The sequence below is a fragment of the Anticarsia gemmatalis genome, chromosome 7 (assembly GCF_050436995.1).
Source record: "Anticarsia gemmatalis isolate Benzon Research Colony breed Stoneville strain chromosome 7, ilAntGemm2 primary, whole genome shotgun sequence".
In the NCBI taxonomy this organism is placed as follows: domain Eukaryota; kingdom Metazoa; phylum Arthropoda; class Insecta; order Lepidoptera; family Erebidae; genus Anticarsia; species Anticarsia gemmatalis.
The window spans coordinates 8,238,821-8,251,781 of NC_134751.1; the positions used below are offsets into that span (position 1 = coordinate 8,238,821).

The 12,961-nt window shown below is 34.2% G+C and overlaps 2 protein-coding genes across 2 annotated transcripts; one reads left to right on the top strand and one right to left on the bottom strand.

Annotated features, from left to right (window-relative positions):
* The first annotated feature begins 6,738 nt into the window (after nt 1–6,738).
* On the top strand, nt 6,739–10,797 carry cass (apoptosis inhibitor cassowary). Its single transcript, XM_076116880.1, has 8 exons — nt 6,739–6,969; nt 7,078–7,239; nt 7,352–7,696; nt 7,875–8,078; nt 8,373–8,567; nt 8,952–9,209; nt 9,382–9,546; nt 9,679–10,797. The coding sequence occupies exons 1-8, from the start codon at nt 6,895–6,897 to the stop codon at nt 9,964–9,966; spliced, it is 1,692 nt and encodes a 563-aa protein (XP_075972995.1). The 5' UTR covers nt 6,739–6,894; the 3' UTR covers nt 9,967–10,797.
* Nucleotides 10,798–11,484: 687 nt separating this feature from the next.
* Nucleotides 11,485–12,702, bottom strand: MED7 (mediator complex subunit 7). The gene is made up of 3 exons (XM_076116308.1): nt 12,338–12,702; nt 11,990–12,258; nt 11,485–11,875 (listed from the first exon to the last, which is right to left on the bottom strand). The coding sequence occupies exons 1-3, from the start codon at nt 12,524–12,526 to the stop codon at nt 11,671–11,673; spliced, it is 663 nt and encodes a 220-aa protein (XP_075972423.1). The 5' UTR covers nt 12,527–12,702; the 3' UTR covers nt 11,485–11,670.
* Nucleotides 12,703–12,961: the final 259 nt, after the last annotated feature.

Genomic DNA, 12,961 nt, shown 5'->3' on the forward strand with positions numbered 1-12,961 from the left:
AGCCTATACCTTAAAAGCCATACCATATATCTAACCACACATGTGATCCCTACTCATTTGACAAACAAAAATAATTAGATTTTTACCTATGTAGATTGTAGACCCTAAACTTTAATTTTCGTAGCACTGCCTCTACGTAAGTACTTGGATCTGTAACATTACGAACAAATTTATGCCTAGTTATAACTTTGTTAATAGTAGGTATACCTACCTAACTATAACAAAAAAAAATGTTACAATAATGACTGTTCTTTAACATTATGCCTCAAAAATCCTGAAACTAAATCCTTATTAGAAAAGTCTCTGCGAAAGGAGACGTAGAGAGACTAGGTAAGTATATAGAGATCTTCATAATTTCTGAACTAAACCAGTTTATTTTTATATAGATACAGTTGGTGAATTAGAAATCACTAAGAACCCAAGTCAATTATTTAATGAATACCTTAGTTATTTTAAAATGATAGCTAGTTATGTATGTATAAAACCATTTTTTAATATTAAAAATATGATCTACGAATTCTGCGATAACCATGATTTATTTTACGTAACTTCAATATAAAGATTGCTAAAGTTTCCTTCCGTAGATATGGCCGTTTTTTAATTTGTCTTTTAACTGAAAATTTAATATTTAATTCAAAAAAATCATCATCACGGCCGGTTTATACAATCAGTTCAAACATTCAAAACGCCGAAATACTTACATACATAATATCACGCTTATTATACCCAAAAGTGTAGACAGAGATATGTATGTAATACACCGATGTTTTGCCATTAAAATGTTTATCATTAGATATGTACTTAGGGGCGAGCGGGCATTGCCATATGCCAGGTAAGTTAATAACCGCGGACTACTTTTAGCAATTATTCTAAAATAAATTTGAAAAAACAAATAGCACTGCCGGACCCGGGAATCAAACCCGAGACCATCAGCAGTCGGATACACTATCGACCGCGACGCAAGCAGTTATAAAATACATTAAGAAATAGTATTGCAAATTTATTTGTAAATAATAGTGTCCGATTGTTGGGCACAGAATTTCCAGCGTGGCACTGTTAAGATGTGTCTTCGCGAAATGCATCGATAGGTACCATTCATATAAAAAGTACCTCAAGTCCTCAAGTATTAAAATGTGTTAAAATATTGGTACCGTCATCTGTGGCATCTTTACTTTGCTTGTTAATTTTCCCAACTGAAAAATACTTATATGTATTTTTACTGGTAAGTACTTGTATTTGTTAAAACATTTATAAGTGTCAATTTAACATACTTAGATAGCAAGGTCATATTCTTTAATGAAATTCTAGGTTCAGTAGCACTTTATCATGAAAGAACATATTTAAACATACCTAAGTACCTATTCGTTATTAATGAGTGTATAGGCATAGAATAAGGTATAGGAACTAGTTGACTGTACTAACCTTATTAAATATTTTTCTGCTTTCGACATTTTGAGTAAAAAACAATAAGTACTAAGCATACCTAAATAGTTTGATAGCATACCTTCCTATACTCTTACTTGCATGTAGAAATCTCTTTACTTTTAAAGAATATTATTATCCTAACCTTACTGCTAAATCTTACTCCCAGTAGGTAAATAGGAACTGTCAATAGAAACCGAATATACTCAAAAGCTCTCTATTACGCAGTATGCATAGTAAGCATAACAATGTACCTAAGTATAACAATGTTTTCTTATCTCTTTCAGCTTTCATGTACCTACCTACTAAATTCTACGTAAGTATTAGTTAATAGAAATACCTATTTATAAAGAATTTCTTTCCAAGACATACCATTCAACCTTCAGGTAGGTACACAAAGGTCTACAGAGATACCTAAAAATAACCCATCTGCATGCTTTTTGTTTAAACCATTGTAAAAGAAATATATTGTTAAGTATATTATATTTGCAAACAACATATCCATTGTATTACTTATAAGTAAATAACTCCTTATCTATGTTCCCGGAGGCACGCACCTGGCCCGCGGCGGCTTCCTTTTAAACGGTCGGCGTTTGTGTGATCTCCAAATACTTTGTATTTAGACAAACAATACCTACCTAATTATTACCAAAAGTTTAGAACTGATAAGAGTATAAGAATAGCTTAGTCTTTGTTAAATCTAGGAACCTACCCCATCTGCTCATTGTGTGTGTACTTTTTTACCTGTAACCGTACCTAAGCACTATCTAAGCACAAACAACTCGCCGCACGGTCCGTGCTAGACTTACCTATTGGTCTTGCCCGTAGGTACCACCATCCAAAACTCTTCGACATAAGAAAAAGCTTTTCAGAATTCCTTTCAAATCAGACTCTTCATAGGAGCTATTCCTATTTAATACCAAAAACTAATACCACTGGTATTAGTTAATTATCCCAGTGAATTTCTATTCCGCACGAATACCTTATACCACTCAACCCTATCTCAAAATTAGTGATCTGATCTATCACCAACGAATACCAAAATATTACTCTTAGTACAGTCACAGAAAACATATGCTTTGCTTTTTCATAATTTAATATAGGTCCTTCATAATTTGCAAGATAATAAGCGAAATAATTATCAACTTAATAATTTAAATCAAATATCATAGAAGGCGCCGGTAGTCCAAAGTTAATTTCAGCTTCATTTCAGGCAATTCTTTAATAGTATCACCACCAACTTGCTCAAATATAGTTTTAAAAATAAAAATAAACAATTTCGACAGTGCCATGATTTCCTTTTATTCCTCTTGGTTACTGTTTTAGATAAAGATAAGTATGAATTCGCTTTCCTCGTAAAGTGTGGAAAAGATAGAAAATGGGCAATTTCTATCCGTACTGGTATCTTACTTACTAACTTCTACTTACTTAGTAAGTAGAAGTTAGTATCTAGTAGAAGTAAGATAGTACCTACTTGGTCTCTTTTTATTCCACGGTACCTGGTTACCTACTCACTTACCATAATAAGTATAAAGTAAGTATATAGGTAAGTTACTGTAAAGGAAAGGTAATGTGATGTGACTAGTCTAAAGAAAAAAGGTTTTCAGAGACCATTTCTGTGTTAAAAATATCCTCGTACTTATAGGTACCTACTTCTTTGATTTCTCGGCGTGAAAACAGCAAAGCAGATATTATTACCTACGTACATGAACTACGACAGACTTTAGACGGAACAAAGTATCGGCGGATTTCAATAAATCTAGTAACTAAGTTGGTTGTACTCCCTAAAATATAGTCCGACCACTTAGTAGAAAGCCTTGCAATGTACGATTTCTCTAGATTATTATAAATAGTGTTGTTTATTTCCAAAATAAAGTAGCTGTATCACAGGTAAGTGTCACCGTCAGCTGCAAAAGCCTGGGGGACCTGCTGGTGAGTTATAATATTCTAAATTCAGATCAGATATTTTTAAACCTCCGCCAACCGCGAACCTTGCATGTAAGGCTCTCTAAGTGGTTGGATCATAGATAATGCATATAGTTAATGCATTATTACCTGCATTCCATCTCTATAGCTCGATTTTCTGCAAAGTATGATCATATTTGTCATGGAAATACTTACTTAAATAATCTTAATATAAAGTACTTAATTTAATCTAAACTTTTTTATCTAACCTGGTAACGACTTTTATTATATCTAACCTTGTGTAAGCTAACCGTTCTTCCATCAAAGGTCTTGCACGCCAACCAAATCAATCTCAGCCAAAGAAGTGTAGAATCGTGACTCCGCATCTAATCCAAGAATGAACTACAACTCGAAGTAAATTTTTCAGTAGCATAGTCTGCCGGTCGACTCCTAACATATGTTAGGTAAGAGTTATACCTACCTATACCTTTATCCTAACCGTATCTACAGTATAATTAAACAGATAAAATGCTTAGGTATATTAAATACTATAAGTAATAATAAGTCCTTTTAGGGCATAATGACTTGTAAGGGTGTATGAAAATAGAGTTCCGACGACGGTTAATGACTGACAAAATGTAGGTAGGTAAGTACTTATGATAAGATATGATTTACCTAAATATTATTTACATTAAACAATCTGACTCTAGGCCGGAGAAAAAGGGAAACTGTCATCTGGCTTTATCTGTGATCTAAGATCACGAACAATATCAATAAATTATGAAGGCGGGTAACTACTAGGTATTAAGTAGGTACAAGAAACATTTGCACAGACAACACAGACATGTCCCAACATTTACCGATTTAGAACAAATAAGCATATCTGGTCTATAGTCCAACAACTTAATAGAGAGCCTGTATCCAAAGCGAAGGTAAGTAGATATACAATATTCTGAACATCCATTAGAACATCTGTGACAGTGGTTTTGACTTTTGATGCAGCGGTAATAATAATGTAGTTAAATCGTGTGTGTCAAGGCTTTCTACTAAGTTGTCGGACTAAAGTTAAACAAGTATTTTCCAATGATTTAAAGACCCGTTTTGAAAGTGAACATAGGTGACCCCTACCTAAGTTCACTAAACTAATCACTACCAGGAATAATTTATTTCTTGGTAGACGTATTCAATTCGGGGAATATAGGAATCGAGGTACCTATCTATTGTCAATATACCTCCTGTTTGAATACCTGCCTATCATTTCTTCGTTTGGTAGAAATGGAGACGCAAGCGGCAAAGAAGATTCTTAGTAGATGGTAGGTAGGACAAGCACTTACGAGTAAGTAAGTAAGTAGTTGAAATTCAATACCAGCGAAATTAAAACCATATCTACCAAAATTTCAAACTCGCGGAAGTGTATTACACCGCGGTGTGGGCAGAAGTGTATTACACCTACATTTCGCAATAAACAATGTTAGTTCCATGAAGATTATTGGGAGCGACCCTATTGCCATCTACTGGGCACGTTAGGAAACTCCGAGCTACTATTGAAAAATAAAATTAGGAAAAACTAATAATACTTTGCCCAACCCGAAAACCCATTATCTCAAGATCAGCAGTCGGATACACTACCAACCTCGGCCTACACCTGTGGGTATATCAGGCGTGATGTGCCAAAAATCAATAATTTCTGTTTTAGAGGGAAATGGGCAATTTGCACTCAAAATAGTATTGATTATTTCATCTATTGACAATATCGAAATTACCTAGTATAATTATAATTTTATTTGTATTGTAATCACCTCTATTAATTGATATTTATTTCTCTTCTGACATCCCTAACCCCCTACCTACTATTCTGGCCATAGACTTTTGATACAAGTCTCATCAGCAGTATGACCAGTTTTTTAGATTCTTAATACTTTAGTAGGTAGTAATTTGCTTAGATCTAGATCACGTAATAATTGAAGTAAGCAGCATTCCAAGCTATTCTGGACTATATTTTTTTTCAGATTCCTCGGATTGTTTAGCTTGGGACCGCTGCCTGATAGATCAGTGAGCATTCCGTAACGTAAGCTGTAAACTGAGATGTAAGTAGTCAATAAGCCTTATACATTTACATAACCATTAAAGCCACAGACAAAATTAAAGTAGAATCTAAATAAAAAAATATTTTGTCTCTCACTAAATATGAGATGGAAAAGTACTTTTTATAATAACTTCTCAAGTGTTGGAGATCTATGGATTTTGGTTATTATTATGGTAAAGGGAAAGTAATAAATGTATAAAAAAAACTGATACAATTTTACGTGAAAACTCACACAATACGTATTCAGGAAAAGTGAGAATTTGTGCGAAATATTTTTAACAGATTTTCAAAATAGGTTGACAACCCTATCATGATCTAATCGTACTTATATCGTGTCTAATCGTGTCATTTAACTATGACTTAAGCCCGCTGCACACGACGCTTGTTTTACTGCTGGATTGCTTGCGGGGCCCTCTGCTGGCTACTCTGCTGGCAGCGCTGCGAGAAAGTGACGTCACTGCTGGCTCTGCAGCGTGGTTGCGTGCTGGATGTCGATGATAGAACGTGTGCTAATTTTCGTGACGGCTTGCTTGCGTGTTCTTTTTTTTTCGTGCTCTGTTGTTGAAAAAATATGTCGCAAAGGTGGTCTCCGGAGCAAATTAATGCTTTAATTGACGCATACAAAGAAGAACCGTGATTGTATGCAACAAATACTCCGAATTACCACAACAAGCGTCTTCGAACTGAGGCTCTTGATAGAGTGAGGAACGCAGTTTTGGGGTTAAAGCCAACCGTGACGGCAAAAGAGTGCTCAACCTAGTTTCGCAATTTGAGAAATCAATTTAATATCACTTCGATGCACGCCTAGCGACAAGCACCGTGTGAAGCCAACCTACCAAGGGAGCCATCAGCGCACCCAGCGCCACAGCCAACTTCGAACCCAGCGGCAAATTCTAGCAAGCTATCTAGCAGCAAAACAAGCGTCGTGTGCGTTGGGCTTTAGCTCAGGTACTATACTAACCTAATAAACTATAGTTCTTAAATACCGTTGTTTTACCTTTTTTTGTATTCAATTTGTCTATTGGTTATTTAATTTATTTAACTGCTTTATCGATGTAAATAAAGGTTTATTTCTGGATTAATTCGGAACTATTATGTATAATAAGACCAATAACTAATTTAAAGACTTACTGAAATTTCTAATACTATACGTATTCGTATATTAGAGATCTATCTGTTCTGAACCCGATCAATACATTCATTTATTTGTAATGTCGTTGCCGTGTTCTCACCAACACACACGCTGTAGTAGATTTCTATATTCAATTCTGGTCACACTAAACCTCTCTTTCATTAAGCGCTTTGGTAGAATTTGTAGTCTTATTTAGTCTATGGATTTATGAAGTTTGTCCGTGTGTGTCAATATCAACGACGGTGTGTACTTTCTCGTGGGATTATAAATATTTCCAGAAAACGTATTGAAAAAGCTGTTAGTTTTTTCCTGACCATCTATATTTTGTGACTATTCATAAGGATTCAAAATGTCGACTGATAATATAGAAAAATTGTATCAAAACTATGGGGTTCTAGCCGACGCCAAAGATGACATTTCAAAGGTAACCTAAATTTACTAAAATATCTAAATCTGCCCCTTGATATCTCTTTAGATTTAATTGTCTAATCTCATAAATGTCTTATAAATTCAATTTCAACTTTCTTTGCAGCACGAAAAGGAGTACTTGGAAATACTAGCGGCAGTAAAAGGCTCCGACAAGGAAAAACGCTTGGCGTCACAGTTTATTGCGAAATTTTTCAACAGCTTTCCTAATCTAGCTGATCAAGCCATTGAGGCTCAGTTCGATTTGTGTGAGGATGACGATGTAGCTGTGAGTATATTCATCTCTTAACATTATATGGTCTATGAAATATCCTTGTTAGTGTAGATCATGTTCATATTTTTAGAATCTAGCACTAAAATACATTTATGCTACATTTCAGATCCGAAAACAAGCAATCAAGGACTTGCCAACACTTTGCAAAGATCACAAAGAACATACTCAAAGGATTGCTGACATACTAGCACAGCTCCTACAGTCTGATGACACCACTGAAATCAATGTTGTCACAAATTCTCTACTAGCTATACTAAAGATAGATCCTAAGGGTGCTTTGACTGGTCTATTTTCACAAATTCATCAAAATGCCGACAGTGAGGTTACAAATGAAGTTGTTAGGGAGAGATGTATCAAGTTCTTGTCAACTAAAGTCAAACTATTGGGAAGAGAAGTGATTAATAAGGAAGCTGAGGAGCTAATTATAACTGAGTGTAAGAAACTCTTGGAGGTATGTTGGATAAATAACTTGCAATCACTTATTACTACATAATAGCTGTTAATGTGAACAAAACCTTAGCAAATAGTTCAAAATCCTTGAAATAGCAATGCTTCATTAACTAAATAAGTTTTATCACATCCCTAGAAAGCAATACAATCCTTACTTAGATTGTCTCAATTCTTTATAGAGTCAGGATGTTGTTGCTGAAGAGTTTGATCACATCATGGATTTATTGACCTGGTCAAAATTGGGCAAGAGTCCGCTGGGCAGGAAGGAGCTGGTACAAATTGTGGCTGCCCTTGCATTCACACCAGATGACTACCATCCAGAAGATCCTGAATACTTAGAGAGGATTACACAGTGTTCTCAACATGCATTGCCACTATTCTCTGTAAGTATAATAGCAGATAATTAGTCAATTTACAAATTTTACTCTGTATTTCATGTATAAGCTGGCTTCAGCCTAAGACTGCATACCTGTGAAAAGATTTCCTGGTATTATGAGTATCTTATGTGTTAATCCAAGTTCTAAACTATCTGGGTATCAAATTTCTTCAAAATCTATACAATAGTTTTGGAGTGATTGAGTAACAAACACTTGTTAATACAAAGTTTGAACTTTATATCACCAGTTACATGTATTTATACTTTTGTAAATAATAACATTATGTTTTTATCTTATTAGACACAAGTGGATTCAACTCAGTTTGTCAATTTCTTCTGTGACCATGTACTTAGAAGATGGGATGAAATTGTTACACCAGAGGGAGCAGCTGATTTAAAGTTGGATCTATTGAAATTGTTTGCTGAGCTCACAGAGCATTGTGGAGACTTGGAGAACCCACAACAGAAAATTGATGCAGTGTATGAATTACTCATGGTGAGAAAGAATACTTGAGTTAAACATAATAGTCTATTTGAGAAAATTCTAATTTACTTAACTGTTCAAAATGTATATAAACTAGTGGACTCTAAAGCAAAGTAGTCATATTATAGTGTATAATTCTTTTGTTACTAAGCCTCTTATTCATAAAAATATTTGAAGTTATGAAAAGCTTATAAAGAGTTTTGTTTCTTTCACTCCTTAGCAAAATGAAAAAGAGAAAACATATTTTACTAAAAACTCTCGTTTTTTAACTAAAATAGCTTTATTTTTATATAAGAGGGTAATTATCACTATGAGTGTGTTATGTGTGCCACAACCTTTCTGATTTTTACTAAGTAAATAAAATCATGGTTCATAACGACTTTTGTTTTTTAACAGAAATACTTACCAGAAGCACCTGTGGAAGGAGAAGAAAAGGAGGGGGAAAAAGAAGAAAAAGGAGAGGAAACAAAAACACCACCATCACTTCAATTTTCTCATGTGGAATGTGCACTATTCTCACTCCATTCATTATGTCGGAAAGCACCAGACGCTTTAAACGCAGACGCCGCTAAAATGAAGGCCTTACGACTACGTTTACAATATACAGCACGCCTGACTCAAGGATATATAAAGAAGCTCAAAGAAGTAACACAGGTAATACAGTGGAATTATCTTAAAATAACTAGTGGCAGAATTCAGGCTTAATAGTATGAAGTTCAATGCTGACACTCCTCTCTTCAGTCAACTTAAAACAGCTGCACATATAGGTTAAAATAAGCTCAACTGAACATGCATTTTCTAACAACATATGTTTTTATTCTTTTAGGGACAAAAAGGAGAAGATGCAAATTCTGAAGAGAACAAACTGAAAGTTGCGGCACTTAAGACTACTTCCAATATCAACACACTTATTAGAGATCTGTTCCGTACTCCACCTAGCTTTAAGAGTAAGGTCCAGCTGTCATTCCAGTCCAAGAAAACTGAAAAAGAGGTAAAACTTTTTCAACACTATATGCACCTTACTAGTTATAGAAAAAGAAATAAGAGTATCTACTATAATGCTCACTACCTATTTGGAAGAATTTTATCTAACACCACAATATTTAATTATTGTTCTTTTCAGGAAAAAATATCAAATGACGTAGAAACTAAAAAACAATCACCAGTTCAAAAAAGACACAGACCAATTACATTTGACAATGAAAATGACAAAGAATCCCCAGAGAAGCGATCACGGAGTGGCGATAGAAACTTAAAGATGTACACACCACCTTCTGGAAAATACAGTTCAAGATTAAATAATAATGGGAGATTTTCGGGGCCTAACCCTGGCAGGGGAGGGAGGGGAGGTTACGGTAGACGTGATTTCCGAAACAATGGAGCGCCATTCAGAAGGCGCAATAACTATTAATGTTATTGAATGGGTTCATGAATTGACAATGATTAGTTATCGACTAAATATAAAGGAGAAAAAGTGACGGCATACTTGAAATTATATAAAAATATGAATATGCAAATATGCATATTGAGAAGATTTGGAGGAGATAAAATTGCAGAATGTGTTCTTGGTCTGATGATATTAGGGGTCGATTAGATTGTTTTCTACTTTTGTTTTCACAGGACAACTTCCCACATGCAGATATAGGATATTCATAGTGGCTACTATTGTTTTTGTTCTATCGTGTGGTCCGGCAGGTCGAAATGCAGCCAATTCGTAGTTAACAGCTATTCAATTGTTGTTTAGGTGACCTTTTTCAGTCTAGTATATATATGTTTTTTTTAGCAGCACTCTTCATCATTGTTTTTAAACAATAATTCAGCTCATGTAGCAGTTCCATGGTTTTGTTTGAATACACCCTACAGTAATGGTAAGTAAGACATGTATTTATGTCTGTTGTCATTTTTTTATGTAGCAGCCATCTTTTGAAGCACCTGATTAGAGGGGTATCTTATTAAGTAAGTAGTAGTCATAAGTATTGATATTTAATGTTAGAATACTAATATCACACAGATAGACAGAGCTGTAGTGGAAATAGCAGATAACCGTAAGTATTTCATGTTCAAGTATTCATTTTTAGGATTAAAACCACATGGCGAGTCGAGAGAAAATGCACTACTCAAGATTCTTCGTATTTGACTCTTGTTACAGATTTTCCGATTTATTCTACAAAGAAGATATTAACCAATTCTTAATTACAGAAACTTACGGAATTCCACTGCATGAATAAACATTTAAATAAAATCAAGTTGTTTTATTACTTCATCGATATTTTTCCTCTATCTATTTAAGGGTCATGTGACAAAACTAATTTTAAGTACCTATTAGGTAATTAAATACAATATGTATTAGCATTTGAACAATCGCTTTGAACTTAAAATCAGACCGCATGATTACTCTGCTGGTAACTTCGCCTGCCACAAATTTCCTGGCTAAGGTGTATTCTGTATCAACCCAGAATTTGAAGTATCTGTTGTAAATTTCATTACAAACTGTTCAGTAGTTATTGGGTGAAATGATAACAACTAGTTTACGTCTATCCTCTCTAATTACGCTTTTCCTATTACTTATTAGTAATAGGAAAAGTAGGCTGCTTTTCCACAACATTAGTTGTCAACCATAGTCTAAAATAGAGTACTGTACTCTGATAATCATTAGTCATGTAGCTGTGCTTTACAATCTATAGCGCTTATAGAGTATGGTACTCAACTTTATTACACAACATTTGCTGTTTCTATACCCAAATGATTTTTATCTTACAAAAACATACTTTTTATTTACTTCTTCTAAAATATAATTATATGTACTCTATTTTGTCAAATAAAAGCCGGCAGTTTATTTAGAAAACTGTTATTGCTCTATGGGCACACCCACACAGGCTAAGGAAATATTAGACAAAGAACATTAACATAAGTGAATTAATAAAAAACATAAATTCTAAACATTTATTTTAAGTTCAGTTTACAATTTAACCCTTTTATTTGCTGGGGTCTCCTAAGTAGCTGTTCTAGCCAACATCCATTGTAACTATTAGAAACATACTTAGAGAAACAAAGTATAGTATGTTAAATCTATCATTATACAAGCAATCAATGAGTGAAAAGGATGTTATAAGTTTTATCTCATATTATCTACAACATTACACATGATTCTATCAAGTTCAAAGCAGGGATCTTGGCCAGATGTATCATTTGTGCTACAGTCCATATGCTCCAATATCTCTACAGGAACTTTGAAGTTGGATTCAATTTCATTCTGGTCAGGCAGACTTTGTAAAGCACTCTGGAGAATATCTTGTACTTTATCCAAGTGTTTTTTAAACCTGGAAAATAAAGACATTTAGCATTAGTGATACCAAAAAAAATAATATATGAAAATAAATATTTGTATGTAATAAGGATATATTACGTAGGTATCATCCTTGATGTTTCCTTACCTGGTGGCAGTCTCAACTCTTTGTCGTTTTTGCAGTTCCATCATGACCCTTAAGGTCTCTCTAGCTTGATGAGGTCTAAATTCATTCAGTAAATGATGAATATGGATGAATAATAAGCTCAGATCTTCTACTTTCTCCGCTCTTTTAGGAGAATCAGGACAGTGCACTAACAGGTCTAATAAATCTAAAAAGTTAGCAAGCAAAGAATGATTCAGCTTCTTCAGTTCTCTTCTCCTCTCAAAATGCATGGGATACAATCTTCGAAAACCCTGTAATTATTTCAAATTATCAATATTGTGTATAACAATTCACAAGCAAATTATTATTGCTGTAAAAACAGCAGCTCACCTGACTCTCCAGTGATCTAATGATGGTATCATCGGCGTTGAAAGTGTGCCCGAACATCGAGTATGAATCGTGTATAGGTCGCGGTGGCAAAGGCGCCCTATTTCTTCTTACATTTTCATCAGTATAGAAATTAATGTATTGCATAGGAGGCAATGGTAACGAACTAACTTGAGTCGTTTCAGAAGACATGGTTGTTTCTTGTAAAAGTGCCACCGAGTAAACCTAATGAGATGTTTTATTTTCTACAGATCCTTTTTAGTTAATGATTGTTTATTATTATTGGGGGACATAAGATACACGAAATTCACAAAATTATATCAGTCAACATCAACAATCCGACAAGAAATGACAACTATTGACGATTGACGAATTTGACAATTGACAGTTTTTTAGGGATGCGGCATTCCCTCCAGTCGAGTACAAGCAACCCAATTTGCAGCAAAAATGGCATGTAGGTATATTTCTTTCTTCATCTCTATGTATCCTCAATTCTAAGGTTAGTTATGATGATAAATAATAGTTTTAAAAATATAAATATATAATACAAATAAACATTTTTTTTAAATAAATGTTTTTCGATTTTGTTCGGTAGAATTAATTAGTTATGCTGGTGTGGCCACAGCA

Excerpts from the sequence above, each read along its gene's own strand:
- cass (XM_076116880.1), top strand. The coding sequence starts at position 6,895 with ATGTCGACTGATAATATAGAAAAATTGTATCAAAACTATGGGGTTCTA. Across the intron at positions 8,079-8,372 it reads ATGCATTGCCACTATTCTCT|ACACAAGTGGATTCAACTCA; the intron begins GTAAGTATAATA and ends TTATCTTATTAG. Across the intron at positions 8,568-8,951 it reads CAGTGTATGAATTACTCATG|AAATACTTACCAGAAGCACC; the intron begins GTGAGAAAGAAT and ends GTTTTTTAACAG.
- MED7 (XM_076116308.1), bottom strand. The coding sequence starts at position 12,526 with ATGTCTTCTGAAACGACTCAAGTTAGTTCGTTACCATTGCCTCCTATG. Across the intron at positions 12,259-12,337 it reads TTAGATCACTGGAGAGTCAG|GGTTTTCGAAGATTGTATCC; the intron begins GTGAGCTGCTGT and ends AAATAATTACAG. Across the intron at positions 11,876-11,989 it reads AGAGTTGAGACTGCCACCAG|GTTTAAAAAACACTTGGATA; the intron begins GTAAGGAAACAT and ends TTTATTTTCCAG.